Source organism: Tachysurus vachellii, chromosome 7, assembly GCF_030014155.1.
Source record: "Tachysurus vachellii isolate PV-2020 chromosome 7, HZAU_Pvac_v1, whole genome shotgun sequence".
Lineage (NCBI taxonomy): Eukaryota > Metazoa > Chordata > Actinopteri > Siluriformes > Bagridae > Tachysurus > Tachysurus vachellii.
The window spans coordinates 24,495,730-24,514,087 of NC_083466.1; the positions used below are offsets into that span (position 1 = coordinate 24,495,730).

Here is an 18,358-nt window from a genome sequence, read left to right on the forward strand (position 1 = left end):
TATCAAGTCTACCTATGAACATAATTAGTTCTCTGCAAATGATTCAAAATGCAGCTCAACTAGCGCACAACTTCTTTTCAACTTTCCTAAGTCATACCACCCCGCTGCTGCACTCCAATGGCTTCCGGTAGGTGCACGCATCAGATCTAAAACACTGATGCGTGCCTACAAACCCAAAAATGGACCAGCTCCCTCTTACCTCAAAGCCCTCATCACTCCTCGCACTGCACCTTGCACCCTCAGAGCTACCAGCACTGGTCCCACCATCTCTCAGGGTAAGACGTACATATACAACAAGACTCTTTTCTGTTCTGGCACCGAGGTGGTGGAATGATCTTCCCCTAAGGGTACAATCACTGTCACTGCTATCTTCAGATAACGGTTGTTGTTTGTTCCCTGTTTGTTGTATATGTGTATATTAAAAAAACAAAAACAAAAACAAAAAAAAACAACTTGAACAGTGTTTTAAGCTCATGGTATCTTAAGCCTGTGACCTTGTCAGAGAATCCTCGTCAGAGGATAACAAAATAAAAACAGATTTCTTAATAAAACGCGATATACACGATAATACATGATAACAGGAACCAAAACGCTGAAGCCGACAAACTAACGAGGACTCCGCAAAGCTAACCGCAACTCGGAGGAAATAAATACACATAATAATTAAACCAATAACAAACAGGTGAGTATGACAAGACACGTGACAGAAAACATTGCTGGAATGCCCACTAATGTTCCAGCAGAGAATGTCCAAGCAGAAGTCCTGACAGACCTAGTGAACCATAATTAATGTATTCAATGATAGAGAGCACTTTTGTATGTCGTTCTGGATTTAGTATAAATGTAAATGCAAATGTAAATGAAATTCAAGTGTGTTTGATCTGTCAGATTGTCTGTAAGGACAATTATATGAAAAACTCGTCACCTTGCAGAGGCAGCGTCCGGTGTTGGGGTCGCAGACCTGCGGTGTCACTCCTCCGGCGTTACACGAACACGGCATGCAGTCGGGGAAACGGTAATGACCCGCGACACACCGCGAGCACTGCCGCCCATCTATCCTGGGTTTACAGCTGACACACACACACACACACACTTTTAAGCAACAGTGTACATACACACACCCATATATATGTGTGTGTGTGTGTGTGTATGTACACTGTTGCTTAAAAGTTTGTGAACCCTTTGGAAGTTCCTATATTTCTGCATTTATGCTAAAAATATAATCAGATTTTCCTAAAATCAGACAAAGTGAACACAATCAAACAAAGGAACCAACAATATTAAACTTTTTTATTTAATTATTTAGAACATTGATCCAGCATTACATATCTGTGGCTTGCAAAAGTATGTGAACCTTTGATTTTAGTAGCATTTGTGAGCCCTTGTGATGCAATAACTGTAAGTAATAACAGTTTCCGGTAACAGAAGATCTTCGACACTCGGATTTTAGTGGGTGTCCTCACATGGTCTGCTTGTTCAGGCCCTTCCACAATTTTTCTTTTGGATTATTCTTTTGGACATTGACTTGGCCATTCCTCTTTAATCATTCTTTAGTATACAGAATTCGGTGTCTGGACTCGTTGTCATGGTGTATGACCTATTTTCTCTTAAGATGTCTTGCCAATTTCCTTTAGAGTTCACTGGTATAATTTTGAATTCATTGTTCCATCAATGATGGCAAACTGTCCTGGTCCAGATACAACAATACAGGCCCAAAGCATGATACTACCACCACCACCATGTTTTACAGACGGTATAAAACATGGTCTCACAAATTATTTTTCCAATGGGACTCTGGCTTGTCCACACGATGTAATCAAACTTCATGGGCAGCAATGTCCTTTTTGCAACTCTGCTTTACACACCAAGGTTGTTCAGGGTTCACCGAATGGCAGACTCATGAACATTAACGTTAGCCAAAATAAAAGAGGACTTTAGCTGCTTAAAAGTTACACTGTATTCCTTTCTGACCCAACAGACTATTACATGTCTTGCATTTGAAGTGATCTTTGTTTTTTGACCGCTTCTGGGAATGTACCAATGGACTTAAATTTCCTCCATTTGTACAGAATCTAGGGGTCACGGTGACTTAGTGGTTAGCACGTTCGCCTCACACCTCCAGGGTTGGGGGTTCGATTCCCGCCTCCGCCTTGTGTGTGTGGAGTTTGCATGTTCTCCCCGTGCCTCGGGGGTTTCCTCCGGGTACTCCGGTTTCCTCCCCCGGTCCAAAGACATGCATGGTAGGTTGATTGGCATATCTGGAAAATTGTCCGTAGTGTGTGATTGTGTGAGTGAATGAGAGTGTGTGTGTGCCCTGTGATGGGTTGGCACTCCGTCCAGGGTGTATCCTGCCTTGATGCCCGATGACGTTTGAGATAGGCACAGGCTCCCCGTGACCCGAGGTAGTTCGGATAAGTGGTAGAAAATGAGTGTGAGTGAGAGAGAGAGAGAGAGAGAGAGAGAGAGTGTACAGAATCTGTGACTATAGATTTGTTAAGTCCAAACTTTTTCAGCCTGATAAGCAAAAACAACTCTTTTTCTGAAGGCCTCAGAAAACTCCCTTGTTTTTGCCATGATCCACTTCCACAAACACATGTCATGAAGACGTTAGACTTTGATATATCTCTGTTATTTAAATAAAATAGGACCCTCATGGAGACCTGATTTTCACCTCATTGACTGAAATCAGATTGACTCAAATTTGACCTTGAAAGTAAACACTAATCCGTGAGGTTCACATACATTTACCTCTCACAGATATACAATACTGGAACATTTTCCTGAATAAAAGTATAATATTTGTGTTTACATTGTCTGCTTTTGTGAAAGTCTGATGAGGTTTTGGGTCATATTTATAGAGATTTATAGAAATTTCGAAAGAGTTCACAAACTTTCAAGCGACACTATACATACAAACCATAACACATTGTACACACTTTGTTCTATAGAAATAATTTTCTCTATTTTTCTCAATCTTCGGTTGGTTGCTCTGAGTTCTGTTGTATTTTATTCAGAAATTCCACAAAACATTTTGATTTAAAAACAGAAAGAAATTAAGATTTGAAAGTTAAACGCTGTCAAATTCAGAAAATAGACAAACTGGACTGATTTGTTTTGAACTCCTTGAATTTCACGTTTGTTTAGTTCAATGTTCAGAGATTCACATTTTAAAATGTTCTTCAAAAATTCAGATTTAATATTTACAATTCAATAAGTAAATTTTTTTTTTGTCGATTAATAATAATTAAAAATAAACCTTCCTTGCACAGCTGATTCAGTCTGTGATGGGGTGGAGGTAGCTACATTTCAAGAAAGTATTTGCAAAACAAACAAATGAACGTTGAACGATGAATGTTTGATTAATAATTGATTAATAATTGATTAATAATTAATAATAAAATGTCTTTATTATGAATTCAACAATTTTTCAATTTCCTATTTAAGAATATAATTATGTTTACATTTTATTATTAAAATCCTATTTATTTATTGATTTATTCATTTATTATTAAGAATCCAATGCTTTTTAAATTTCAATATTCAGAATCCCATGGGTTTAATTTTTTTTTTTTTTTAAATCCAACAATTTTTAAATGTCTTTATTAAGGAGTCGATGCTGTTTATATTTCGGAATTTAATTATTATTAATTTCGGGAAATATTATTAGAAATAAAACTGCATTTAAAGTTCTTAGAATAATTTCAAAATTCCTAAATTCTCATTCAAAATTCTAAATACTTAAAATGATTTTTATAAATTCGTATAATATTTAATCCTTCACGTAAATGTCAAATTGTGGTTCAATCTTATTATTAAATATTTAATTCTTCTTCTTCTTAATTTTTTTTTTTTTTTAATATCCATGTCTTATTTTTGCTTCAATAAAACAGAAAAGACAGGTCACACTTCTCCATCTAGACCACGTTACACACACTCCATGAACCGTGGGCTTAGTAAGGAGGTGTGACTCACGTGCACTGTCCGGTGGTGACGTTACATTGGCCTGTGTCTCCTTTACGGATTCCAATGAGTGAACAGTCACAGCCTTCGCAGCCCAGCAGCGGGTGATAGCTAAACGTCTCACTCTGACACACGTCACATGCAGGGCGCACCGTCTGCGGAGGACAAATACACTCGCCCGTGATCTCGTCACACAGTCTCCGGCCACACTCGCACGCTGCAGGGACACACAGAGACATTAACCATGAAGCAGCTCTTAATATAAGAATAAATAATAAGAGATTTTATTAAGGTAGAAAGAAATACTTGACATGATTAAAAAATAAAGCACCTGTACTGTTCTTGATGCGGCATTGTGATGCGGTTGGGCTACTATGCTACCGTTTCTATAGCAACATCAGTACACAGTAGACAGGGATTGTACAAAGGATGCTTTTAATGGAGAATTGGTATTATGTAAAAATAAATCACTTCAAGAAATCGTAATTGTTTTTAAATTCTCACGTTTTTGGGACGAAACATTTTTTTCAGCTGCAAGTGCAGTCTGAAGTAAAGTGTATTTTTATTGAATTTTATTCAATTTAAGTTTGCCAAGCATGTGAAAGCAGTGTAGTGTGTAAGGTGTCCAGAAGAGGGCACTCACGTCTGCAGTAAGGGAAGCCGTAGAACCCCGTGGCACAGCGAGAGCACTTGCGGCCAATCACGTGAGGCCTGCAGTGACACTGGCCTCCTATCGGCTCACAGGTATGGCTGGTCGCTCCTGCTTTATCGCAATAGCAAGGCAGAGCACCATCCAGATAGTGAGCAACCAGTGAGCGAGCCGAACTCTTACAGAACTCCGAGGCGCTGTGGAGGCTGAGGGATGACAGGACGGGAAGACAGAGTGAGAGAGGAAGTCATAGAGGATGGAAAAATTCAAATGTTCTTATGAGGTGAAACAGAAGCGCACACATACTCGATGTGAAATCCCTGAGCTCCACACTGATTGATGAAATCTGAAGCCTTATCCAGAGCTTTAGGATTAAGGAGTTCAGGGCTGTAGCTTTCCTCAGGAATCACCAGCACTGAATCCTTTAATAAAAAATAAAAGTAGAAGCAGCCAAGTCCATACGTGTACAGAAGATACTAACTCCATGTGGTGTATAAGGACAACAACCTCCTCATCAGTACACAATTATCAGGCTGGATCTGACTGTAGAAAGGACATTATTCATAATAACTCTCTCTGGTGTTTATAACAGTTTATAATCACATCTTCCAGTGTCACATAAATGAGGATGAGGTTCACTTTTGAGTCTGGTTCCTCTCAAGGTTTCTTCCTCTTCCATCTAAAGGAGTTTTTCCTCACCACAGTCACCTCAGTCACCTCAGACTTGTTCATTAGTGATAAATACAAACACGTTTAAATAGAAGTCTAATATTAATCTTTGTATAATACTATTCCTTGGATAATAAAATACTTTCTGTACTATATTTTTTTAAGTTCTGTAAAATTGTTAGAAGTGCTATACAAATACAATAAAATTAAATTGAATTGAATTTTACAAAATGGGGGGCACGGTGGCTTAGTGGTCAGCACGTTCGCCTCACACCTCCAGGGTTGGGGGTTCGATTCCCACCTCCACCTTGTGTGTGTGGAGTTTGCATGTTCTCCCCGTGCCTCGGGGGTTTCCTCTGGGTACTCCGGTTTCCTCCCCGGTCCAAAGACATGCATAGTAGGTTGATTGGCATCTCTGGAAAATTGTCTGTAGTGTGTGATTGTGTGAGTGAATGAGAGTGTGTGTGTGTGTGTGCCCTGCGATGGGTTGGCACTCCGTCCAGGGTGTATCCTGCCTTGATGCCCGATGACGCCTGAGATAGACACAGGCTCCCCGTGACCCGAGGTAGTTCGGATAAGCGGTAGACAATGAGTGAGAGAGAGAGTGAATTTTACAAACATTTCCAGCTTCAGTGCTTTCAGCCAGCATTTGCACTAGCAAGAGGTTAGATGTTTTTATTTAAATAAAACCAGCTCTTAGGAATGACTCAGACTTTTAGGCTTTACTTTAGATGTGATATAAATAATTACAGCATTATATCTAGAACCTTGTGGTTTACTGGAAATGCATTTAAAAATTCCATTTTAAGCACTTAAACATAAAAGAACTAAGAGAAAGAGCCAAGATAGAATGGGCAGAAGATCACAGAGTCTCTCTCTCTCTCTCTCTCTCTATCTCTCTGTCTGTCTGGGAGTGAAACACTTATCCAGCCACATACCAGCCTCTCCTTTAATAATCAAGAATCTTAACATAACAGAGTAGAAGAGATCAGATGAAGCATCACACACAGCCATCATGAGCTCAATGAAATGAAACTAATTAATGAAACTAATGTACGTGTAATACTAGAATCTCTTCATCTCCCTCCCTTCATCTTGTCTGGAACAGGTGACACAACCTCAACATTCTTCTCAAGGTTTATATTCCTTCCTGCACCCCGCGTCAGTCAGGTAACGACTGATGCCTGGTAGTGCAGACTGAGTGAGGCAGGAGATCTTTTCAGAACTTTTCCACAGATGGAATGAAGTTCCAACCTCAGTCCAGACAGCAAAATACTGTACATCGCTTTCTTTAAATAACACTTATATAACCCCTAACTTAATGTGGAAAAATAAAAAACAAACAAATCTCTTACACCTCTACCCATTTAAGTCGGGGGAAGTCGTGGCCTAATGGTTAGAGAGTTTGACTCCTAACCCTAAGGTTGTGGGTTCGAGTCTCGGGCCGGCAATACCACGACTGAGGTGCCTTTGAGCAAGGCACCGAACCCCCCAACTGCTCCCTGGGTGTTGCAGCATAAATGGCTGCCCACTGCTCCGGGTGTGTGTTCACGGTGTGTGTGTGTGTTCACTGCTGTGTGTGTGCACACTTTGGATGGGTTAAACGCAGAGAACAAATTCTGAGTCTGGGTCACCGTACTTAGCCGTACGTCACGTCACACACACCTTTGCTCCTCCAGCTCTCAGTTGAAAATCTTGCTAAATCATTCTGCTTGTATTTCCTCATTTGTAAGTCGCTTTGGACAGACGTGTCTGTTAAATGTAAATGTAAAGGCGAAGAACGTGGTGTAATAAAAGTTTCCTAACCAGAGTGAGCGTTTTTCCATTAGGGATCTTCAGAGTGATGGTCAGTGTCTGTTGGAGGACATCCAGAGCGATGCGTCTCTCTGCTATAACCACGCTCCTGCAGCCGGACACGGAGGGACAGAAGGACGCGTTCATGTGACCTGAGGAGAAAAAAAAAGTCAAATGAGTCATAAAGGTTCAAAAAGTGGGCATTGTGTAATACTGTAGGTGCAACTGAAAAGCATTTCATCATCATCCGGAAAGAAAGAGAGAGAGAGAGAGAGAGAGAGAGAGAGAGAGAGAGAGAGAGAGAGAGCGAGAGAGAGACAAAGTCTGAGAGTGAGAGTATGTGAGAGAGAGAGAGAGAGAGAGAGCGAGAGAGAGCGAGAGAGAGACAAAGTCTGAGAGTGAGAGTATGTGTGAGAGAGAGAGAGAGAGAGAGAGAGAGACAAAGTCTGAGAGTGAGAGTATGTGTGTGTGTGTGTGTGAGCGAGAGAGAGAGAGAGAGAGAGAGAGAGAGAGACAAAGTCTGAGAGTGAGAGTATGTGTGAGTGTGTGTGTGTGTGTGTGTGTGTGTGTGTGTGTGTGTGTGTGTGTGTGTGTGTGTGAGAGAGAGAGAGAGAGAGAGAGAGAGAGAGAGAGAGAGAGAGAGACAAAGTCTGAGAGTGAGAGTATGTGTGAGTGTGTGTGTGTGTGAGAGAGAGAGAGAGAGAGAGAGAGAGAGAGAGAGAGAGAGAGACAAAGTCTGAGAGTGAGAGTATGTGTGAGAGAGAGAGAGAGAGAGAGAGAGCGAGAGAGAGACAAAGTCTGAGAGTGAGAGTATGTGTGTGTGTGTGTGTGTGAGCGAGAGAGAGAGAGAGAGACAAAGTCTGAGAGTGAGAGTATGTGTGAGTGTGTGTGTGTGTGTGTGTGTGTGTGTGTGTGTGTGTGTGTGTGTGTGTGTGAGAGAGAGAGAGAGAGAGACAAAGTCTGAGAGTGAGAGTATGTGAGAGAGAGAGAGAGAGAGAGAGAGAGAGAGAGAGAGAGAGCGAGAGAGAGACAAAGTCTGAGAGTGAGAGTGTGTGTGAGAGAGAGAGAGAGAGAGAGAGAGAGAGAGAGACAAAGTCTGAGAGTGAGAGTATGTGTGTGTGTGTGTGTGTGTGTGTGTGTGTGTGTGTGTGTGTGTGTGTGTGAGCGAGAGAGAGAGAGAGAGAGAGAAAGAGAGAGCGAGAGAGAGACAAAGTCTGAGAGTGAGAGTATGTGTGTGTGTGTGTGTGTGTGTGTGTGAGCGAGAGAGAGAGAGAGAGAGAGAGAAAGAGAGAGCGAGAGAGAGACAAAGTCTGAGAGTGAGAGTATGTGTGTGTGTGTGTGTGTGTGTGTGTGTGTGTGTGTGTGTGTGTGAGAGAGAGAGAGAGAGAGAGAGAGAGAAAGAGAGACAAAGTCTGAGAGTGAGAGTATGTGTGTGTGTGTGTGTGTGTGTGTGTGTGTGTGTGCGAGCGAGAGAGAGAGAGAGAGAGAGAGAGAGAGAGAGAGAGAGAGAGAGAGAGACAGAGAGAGAGAGAAATCGCATATATCCAGAAGAGGGCAGGAAGCACATTCTTTTGTGTGTCAGCTGGAAGAGTGTGTTTTCTGTGTGCTTTCACCTGTCCACTTCTCCCCCGAGTCCAGCAGCACCTCCACTGGGAAAGTAGTGTGCTCAGGCTGACAGTAGTGCACTACAAACACGTAGCGGCCTGTATGAGGTACCTGTGCTCTCAGTTCCACTTCAGTCTGGAAGCAGATTAGCACAAACACATACAGACTCACAAGTTAATGCTTCCATTTGGATGAGCAAACAAATAAATGAACATGAACAAGTACTCAATTGTGCTGGCAAACTATTTTAAACAGGACAATCGGTTTCCTCCATGATAAGACTCTTAATTCACAAATACAAGAAAGGCATTCAGCTGGGTTATTGGTGTACTATACCAATACTATACTATACCATACTATATGGATGAAAGTTAAAGACAAGATAAATAATTCTACAATCCAAGTAAGTTGTTAAGTCATTGTTTGAGATTCAAGAAGTGGCTTTCTGTGCTAGGAGACCAAAAAAACAACAATAAACTCTCTCAAAAATTAGCGTTCATTTGTAAAATGGGGGGGCACGGTGGCTTAGTGGTTAGCACGTTCGCCTCACACCTCCAGGGTTGGGGGTTCGATTCCCGCCTCCGCCTTGTGTGTGTGGAGTTTGCATGTTCTCCCCGTGCCTCGGGGGTTTCCTCCGGGTACTCCGGTTTCCTCCCCCGGTCCAAAGACATGCATGGTAGGTTGATTGGTGTCTCTGGAAAATTGTCCGTAATGTGTGAGTGTGTGAGTGAATGAGTGTGTGTGTGTGTGTGTGCCCTGTGATGGGTTGGCAGTCCATCCAGGGTGTATCCTGCCTTGATGCCCGATGATGCCTGAGATAGGCACAGGCTCCCCGTGACCCGAGGTAGTTCGGATAAGCGGTAGAAAGTGAGTGAATGTAAAATCAGTGGTGAGATTGAGGTTCCATGATGGCAGAGTGATTAAAGGAAGGAACTGGGCACTATTTTACTGTGTAATTTTCTCAAGAAAGGGGGAAATGTCTACATGTGATTTACGCAGATTCTTCGGAATAGGGCTTGAGACACCATCTAAAATGGATCCTGATCCTGAAATGCTTAATATCATCCAAAATTGGTATAGGACTGGAAAGATTTTGCTACTTGAACCATTGAGATGGAGGTACTATACTGGCAAAGTGGTGAGAGAAGGTTCTGGTACCTGAGGTGATTTGAGCAAATGTCCATCACACCTTCCTGAAGCCTGAGTGGTGAATCTGGACGGCCGGGTCACGGTCGAGGCGTCTAAAGTGAGCGCGGTTGGAGGAGTGTTGAACTTCCTCTGAATGCAGTGCTTACTGAAACAGAGAACCGACACAAGTTACTGCCTGCAGAAGTGTCTCTGGTGTCTTTGACAACATCAGGCGGAGATCAGTAGTGGGAAGCAGAGACAGATTTCTTCAGGCTTTTCTTTTGCTTTGCTTAGTCACTACAAAGACAGAGAGGAAGGTGTATCTTGTTATGAGCTGCCATGAGCCCACACTCCATCTCTTTTTATCATTGCCCGAAGCTCCTTTATCTCATCCTGCGTTCCATCAATATGACAAAAAGTTTACGCCTCCATCCTCTGAGCAACTGCCACAACCAACAACTGTCATCTCTACACACTGGATTCTGCAATGGCTTCCGTTTAAAATGTTATAGGTTTCCTTGCTTAGAAAAGAGTGCAAGGGTTCCCATCCAGGCAGGAAGCTACCAAACCAAAACTAGCCAAAAAACCCTCACACCCCATCCATCCATCCATCCATACATCCATCAAGAGATCTACTTGCTACCCTTTCATAAAGGGACATATTGGACCTACTTTGTCGAAAGACCACATGAAGAACACATACGCCATTTCCTCATTGGGAAAATATTCCATCCTATAGTGTCCTAATGAGTGCTTTGGTTTGTCCTTTTTGTGGAAAACCTTTAAATGTTCAATATGTAGTACCATATAGAAAGCCAAAGGACCCTCAAAGTATTTCAGGGGCTAAAAGGTTCCATCTAGCCAACTTAAAGGCGCTTCAGTCTGTCCCTTTGATGGGGACCCTAATAAGAAAGGGTTCCAAGAACTGTTCCTCATGATCTAGCATCCTAAAGGATTCTTTGGTTTGCCTCTTTGGTGGAACTCCTAAAATATCCATGTAGAACTAAGCAACAAAAGGTTCCCCTTTCAAAAGGGGTCCTAAGAAAGAAGAAGCTAAGACCCTAGAAAAGGTCAAATATTCTATGGAAAACTATACATCTAGTGATTGTTCTTTTAGTCATACAAAAACGGGGCTTCGCTTTTAGAATGGCTTAAGAGTAGAATTCCTTGAATGACGAGGCCGACTCTGAGAATCCTGAGGCATCTAGAGACCCACCAGCTCCAGTTAGACTCTGCTATACTAAGAGGAGCTTCAATACAACATCTCCTCATCAATACAACATTTATCAGACTGTATATTTATAATCACACCCCCAGTGTCACCCATACAGTATGAGGATGAGGTTCCCCTTTGAGTCCGGTTCCTGTCAAGGTTTCTTCCTTTACCATTCAAGGGCGTTTTTCCTCACCACAGTCACCTGAGTCACCTCAGCCTTGCTTATTGGGGATAAATATAAACACATTTAAATATATCGTCGCTGTCGGGCAGAAACCTCGTATGTCCAAATTTGGTCAGTGTCATATTTTTTCACATATCGATGCTATTGGTCAGTCCCCACGTGGGTCTGTTATTTTTACAAGTTATTAACCAATCTAAAGTCTTGAAAATAGCTTGAGCGCAAATCTCATAACTCCATTGGACACTTCAACTGTCCACCTCTTCCTCACTCCGTGTGAGAGCTTCGCGGCATATTTCTCCTCAAGAAGAGTCGCAACGAATCAACACGTCTTCTGAGGTAAATGTCTTCAAAACACTGGGCTCAAAGAAAAAAAAATCTTGACCCCCGCTAGTTCTGGTGCTCGTCTGAGGACAGGAATTTAGCGCAAGACAATCCACTGCAACGCGGACTAAACCCTGTGTACTGCAGATAAGGTATGGCGTTTTTCCTGATAAGGTATTTCCTGAAAAATAACGGTTTTGGAGATACGAGGATTCCGCCCGACAGCGACGATATCACCTTTTGTTCTATGTTTATGTTCTGTAAAGCTGCTTGGAGACGATGTCAATTGTAAAAATTGCTATACAAATACATTTGGAATGAATTGGATTGAATTTATGTATGTATACATGTATGTATGTATTTATTTATTTATTTGTTTTAATCGATCAGTCAATCAAATAATCAATCTGTTTGTTTGTTTTAGTGATTTTCTTCATTTTTATTTATTTACAAACGGATCACTATTTTCTCATGGCCGTTAGCCGTTAAGAAGTCGGCCTACTTTAAGAGCATCTGCCAAATCCGGTAAATGTAGATTTTACAAATAAAAACATCTGCCAAACAGCCCGGACCCAAACTGCTGAAACAAACCATCCAAAATAAATATCTTAAACCGTGAAGCATTCATCTGCATGACAGTTTCTTATTAAGTTAATGAATACCCTGTTACAACGTCTAGCCTACAGCCCTCGGCTCAGGAACAGACACAAGAACAGTCAGGTGGTTAATAGAGATGATAAATGAAAAAATATTCTGCTCCAGGTGAGATACAACAGCCCTGTGTGTGGAATGTGAGCAGCCACACCTACACCACAGATGTGTTTTTCCCCCTTACAGCAATATGAAAAGATTCAATACAGAAGAGGCTTGAAAGTTACAGACTCGGTCGGATTTGAGCTGCGTTTCCACAACATGACTGTTTAACTACATGTTTAAATACAGTACGTGTGCTTATCTCATGTTAAACCACCACTATTATGTTAAACACATACAAAAAAAACAAAAAAATGCCTTCAGGAAATAGCTACATGGTTATTCTGTTTGAGTTTTGAGATCCCACACAACCTTAAAAGAAAAGCCTTTTTATAGCGTGGGCTCGTTTCTATTTTTCCGCTCAAACCCCTTTGAAGAAAAACCGTACGTAACAAATAATAAAAAAGGAATGATTCAGAGGAACAGATCCTGTTCGGCTTCAGAGGTCCAGCACTTCCTACATTCTGAGTTAAACTGGTGTGCTGCTGCTTTTTTTTTTTTTTCACCTTTCTGGGCTTGATGAATCTCTGCGAATTCATTCTAAACTTTCTGAGAGTGGGAAGCATTGCTGCTTCACGTGTCCAGGGTTCCAGGTTCAAACCTGAGCTCAGGTTGCTGTCTGTACATTTACATTTACAGTCTTATTCAGAGAAACTTAATTATACAGCTGAGCGATTGAGGATTAAGGGCAGTCTGATAACCCTGGGATTCAAACTCACAACCTTCCAATCAATATGTCCAACACCTTAACCACTGAGCTACAGTACCACGTCCCACAGTCTGCATGGTCTCAATCATAGATGTCACACCTACAAACTTGGCTGAATGTCTGATTCATATGGAACAGATTCAAAGTTGCCATCTGATTGGTTGGATTCTAAAGGATTTCCTGGAGGATTTTTTAAAGATCTGCCTGGAAATAAATCTTCCCTCATGGAAGAAGGACGTCGTCCTGTTCACAGGTTTACGGTACAGACTCATTCGTTTACACAACTTCCTCAAATGAATGATCTATTGTCTGTTTTTTAGGGACATCAACTTGACACTTTCATGCCCCAGACCTTTTGCCGTCAGTCTGAAGGACTACACAAACTTTCTGTCCGGATGGAGACTCGCATGTTCTCCCAGTGTTCATGTGGGTTTCTCAGTTTTTACAGCGTAAATGTACGCTGTCATATGACATGACGCTCCTACATTTAAAGTGCTGCCTGCTTTGCTTTCTATTTTATGCTCGACAGCCCTTAGGGGAAGAGTGAGGTGCAGCTCAGGTTAAAGGACAAGAGGACTCTTTGCCTGAACAGGAAAAAAAACGCAAACATTATTTCACCTGTCCTCTGTGAATCGGCCGTGTCGAGAGACGCAGAGCACCGTGGGCTGGACGAGCTCCATGGTGAACTCATCAGAAGGGATGGCGTACACACGATACTGTGGGAGGAAAGAAAAAAATACAGCAAAAGATCAAGTCATTACACAATACACACAATACAGGATTGCATAACATGAGACACTTGTAGGCTCTCTAACTTTTTTTCGACTGTACATGTACAACCAAAGAGGATTACTTTTGCTAACAGCTCGTTTTCTATCCTTCTGGAAATTTATTTGAGGATGTTTAAAATACATCTGGCAACCCGGGACAAAATAACCAAAAAAACGGTCAGAAAATCAGAACTGCGATCTCTCACCAGAAGGACTGAGTTTGTGGGGGACTGCAGATGAATCTCAGCCTTGGGAGGAAGCAGGAAGTGTGCGATGCGGTTTTCTCCATCCACCACCACAGAGCGACAGAGAAAGCTACAGAGCAAAATTGAGATTTTTAAAAAAATCTGGACCTTACTATTGTTTTCTGAATTCCACAGTTGCAGTTGATATCTGATACGACCGATATCTTCTTCATACTCATATGGCTTCATCTTCATCAAAATAGAAACAATATGTGTAGAAAAATACACTGGGAAGCACTTTACATTTGTGTATTGGTGTGTTTTTCGTCTCATATCTCACATGTCTCATATAATAAACGCACCTATAAGCACAGACGTAGATGTTTGCTTTGGTTTGAACTTGGTCCTGTGGTTGTCCGCCGATGTAGACGTTGACGTTCCGGTTAGCATCCACTTCATTGGCGTATTCCAAGACCAGGACATGTGAGCCGGATTCGGGGACGTGTAACGTCAGCCGCAACTAAACGTGAGTTCACAAGACAACCGGCAAAGACGTCAAAGCCCCCAAACTGAATAAAGCATTTAAAGATTAAACATGTTTTCTCATTTTGGTTGATATTATATGTTTGTTCAAGTTAAGTCATGCATTTACACACAGCTGCTGCCTCATGATACCTTGATTAGATATTGGCACAAATGCATGTGTGTGTAAATGACATAACCGTATAACATCCCACCTGTCTGCCGTTGACGGACACCAGCTCGGGATGCTCGGCGGTAGGCTGTCGTATGCGGCTACGTCTCTGTGTGGAGCCCAGGCTCTGAGACGCCAACGCTGACGGGAACCTGTCCAACGGCACGTGCTTGTAGAGGAGACAGCTGAAGTCGGGAGACATGGAAAAACAAAATTAATCTGACCATCTGAGCATTAAATAATACACTGTAAACAAAGACAAGAGTGATATTCTACAAATTGTAAATAAATAAAAATAAATAAATAAATAAATAAACAAACAAACAAATAAATAAAATCATAACATAAGTGTATTATTTAGGGTAAAATACATATAATACAGTATATAATAGTACTAAATGATGGGGGGAAAAAAACTTGATTTCTAAAAAACTATCGTCTAAATTATATTAACCGGTTGCTCGAAGAATTTCACTCGTTTTTTTTCTTTTTTTTTTTATCTCTGTATAATTGTGTACCAGTGTGACGTCACAATAACTATAGAAAAAAAAATTCTCTGTATAAATAAATAGGAAAAAAAAAAAGAAAGAAAGAAAGAAAGAAAAGAAAGTTTTATATATAGATAGATAAATATTTCCATACGTGGAATTATAAATTAACGGAAATTGGCGTAATATTTCGAAATAGACGTTCATTATGTGAAAACATTCAGTGTTATTTGAAATAAAGGTAAAGGAATCAAAGGTACTTTGTTGCCTTTGACGTAGAGAAAAATCGGCTGATTTCAAACGTACTTGCCGTCTCGGAGCTGGTAGCTACACGGCTCGGTGATCTCCTGCTGTAGAATCTTAGCTTCATAGTACGCACTTGGGAGCAGCACCAAATAGTCCTGAAACACAACACACACTTTAGCTGTGTTTGTTTAACATGATTTCAATTCAGAATTCAATTAAATTTAAATTCGATTGTAAGTAAGAAAAAAAATCAAAACTACTGATCTAAAAAAAAAAAAAAAAGTGAGAATGTGAGAGAGTCGGAAAGTTTATCTAGTTTAGATGATTTAGTTGAGTTATTTCTGTTCTAGCAAATTCTAATGAGGTAATTTCACCTTCCTGGAGTTTTTCTGGGATCGTTTGGGGCCAAAAATGTTTGATTTGCTAGAGTTTTGTTTTGTTTTCCAAAAAAAAAAAAAAAAAAACCTAACCATTTGTTTTCAAGCAACTACCGTATTTGAATGTGTGAGTGAAACAGTAAACAGGAATCATCTTCTAAACTCTAACCAGTGAAGCATGTTGTGATGATGACACAGGACAAGTTTCGCCCCAAAATCTGAATTGGACATTGAATCAAAACATTAATTCGGAGTCATTTTATTCGCCATATGAATCAACGCTGATTGAACTGCATGCTACTATGTTTCTCTGAAGGAAAGCCGATTCATATCACGGATAACTTTTCACTCAATTCGGAAACGGAAACTAACCAGCAGGATTCCCTCAGCCTGCACACACACAATCCATTTTCCTGTACTGAGAGTGAAAGGCTGGGCAAATCCGTCTCCAGGGACGGTCAGGAAGGCGGGAGAGCGGCTGGGAGGAAACAACACCTCTTTACTCTCTCCAGACCCTGGAGAAGGATAAAGAACAATCAATACGGTATAAAAGGTTTATACAGGATTAAAGAGTAGGTTTAAACATGTTCTGTCCTGGACTCTGTATATATAACTGTAACATAATCATCTATACATCCATCCATCTATCTATCTATCCACCCATGCAATTCATCTACCTATCTATCCATCCACCTATCCATCCATCCACCTATCCATCCATCCACTCATCCTTCCACCCACCCATCCACCCATCTATACTCCCATCCATCTTTCCAATCATCCATCCACCCATCCATCCATGCACCCACACACCCCTATCCATCCACATCAAAAATAACCACCCACCCATCCATCCATCCATCCATCCATCCATCTATCTTCTGTATCTCTTATCCTACAAAGGGTCACAGAGAACCTAGAATTTATCCCAGGGGACTTAGGTCAAGTTAATTCATCACAAAGAACAATCAATCAATCTATCAATCTATCTATCTATCTATCTATCTATCTATCTATCTATCTATCTATCTATCTATCTATCTATCTATCTATCTATCTATCTCTCTCTCTCTCTCTCTCTCTCTCTCTATCTCTCTCTATCTCTATCTCTCTCTATCTCTATCTCTATCTCTATCTCACACACACACACGCACACACACACACAAACGCAAGTTGCTTGTTGTGTATGAATCCTTCCTGTGAATGCAGAAGATTGTGCTGTTTGGACTGCTGTGTGTTAAGTGCTGTGTTAATAACACATGAAATCAGGTTTATATGGGGAAGGGAAAGAAACACACACACACATACACACACACACACACACACACACACACACACACACACACATTTTATCTCTGTACATAACTCTAGACATTATTATGTGTGAAAATCCCATTAGGTCAGTGGATTAAAGCCACAGAGATCATCTGGATTAAAGCCACAGAGATCATACATTTACTTCATTCTGATGTTTGAGATGAACATTAACTAATAAATTAGACAGTGAATGAATATATAAGAGACAAGGACGTACTGTAGAGATGTAATATCTCAGTCACTGGGAAAAGAACATACATCTTCATTCTTTGCTTTTATCAACAATGTTCATAATAATTAGTGCTTAAATAACTATTCTGTGACCGGATGAGCAAATTTGTTGTGGGCCACAAACGTGTACATGATGTATATAGACAGACAGACAGACAGACAGATATACAGACAGACAGATATACAGACAGACAGACAGATATACAGACTGACAAACAGACAGACAGATATACAGACAGACAGTTATACAGACAGACAAACAGACAGACAGACAGACAGATATACAGACTGACAAACAGACAGACAGACAGACAGACAGATATACAGACTGACAAACAGACAGACAGATATACAGACAGACAGACAGATATACAGACAGACAGACAGACAGACAGATATACAGACAGACAGACAGACAGACAGATATACAGACAGACAGACAGACAGATATACAGACTGACAAACAGACAGACAGATATACAGACTGACAAACAGACAGACAGACAGACAGACAGACAGACAGACAGACAGACAGACAGACAGATATACAGACAGACAGACAGACAGACAGAAACGGATACAGAATAGCATCTACACTGTATAGACAGACATGCAGACAGACTGACCATGAGATTCACAGAAAGACAGACAGAGAGACAAAAATAGATAGACAGACAGACAAGCATACAGAGTTACATGTTCACTGTATATACAGACAGACAGACAGACATATAGACAAGATTATAGAGTTACATTTTTACTGTATCTGGAGACAGACAGACAGACAGACAAGGTTATAGAGTTACAGTACATTTATACTGTATCTGGAGACAGACAGACAGACAGACAGACATATAGACAAGGTTATAGAGTTACATCTATGCTATATATGGAGACAGACAGACAGACAGACATATAGACAAGGTTATAGAGTTACATTTTTACTGTATCTGGAGACAGACAGACAGACAGACAAGGTTATAGAGTTACAGTACATTTATACTGTATCTGGAGACAGACAGACAGACAGACAGACAGACATATAGACAAGGTTATAGAGTT

The 18,358-nt window shown here is 40.9% G+C and overlaps 1 protein-coding gene across 4 annotated transcripts in view; it reads right to left on the reverse strand.

Moving 5' to 3' along the window:
• The window catches only part of si:ch211-241e1.3 (laminin subunit alpha-3), a 112,965-nt gene that overhangs the window by 40,564 nt on the left and 54,043 nt on the right, over positions 1-18,358 (reverse strand). For all 4 annotated transcript variants that reach the window (XM_060875086.1, XM_060875085.1, XM_060875084.1 and 1 more), the window contains exons 23-35: positions 16,121-16,263; positions 15,432-15,526; positions 14,681-14,822; positions 14,306-14,463; positions 13,965-14,073; positions 13,607-13,704; positions 9,836-9,971; positions 8,686-8,812; positions 7,085-7,224; positions 4,916-5,031; positions 4,604-4,815; positions 3,973-4,177; positions 926-1,070 (exon numbers count right to left, since the gene is read on the reverse strand). In XM_060875086.1, the coding sequence (XP_060731069.1) occupies positions 926-1,070; positions 3,973-4,177; positions 4,604-4,815; positions 4,916-5,031; positions 7,085-7,224; positions 8,686-8,812; positions 9,836-9,971; positions 13,607-13,704; positions 13,965-14,073; positions 14,306-14,463; positions 14,681-14,822; positions 15,432-15,526; positions 16,121-16,263 (1,826 nt within the window). The remainder of the gene's footprint in view (positions 1-925; positions 1,071-3,972; positions 4,178-4,603; positions 4,816-4,915; positions 5,032-7,084; positions 7,225-8,685; positions 8,813-9,835; positions 9,972-13,606; positions 13,705-13,964; positions 14,074-14,305; positions 14,464-14,680; positions 14,823-15,431; positions 15,527-16,120; positions 16,264-18,358) is intronic.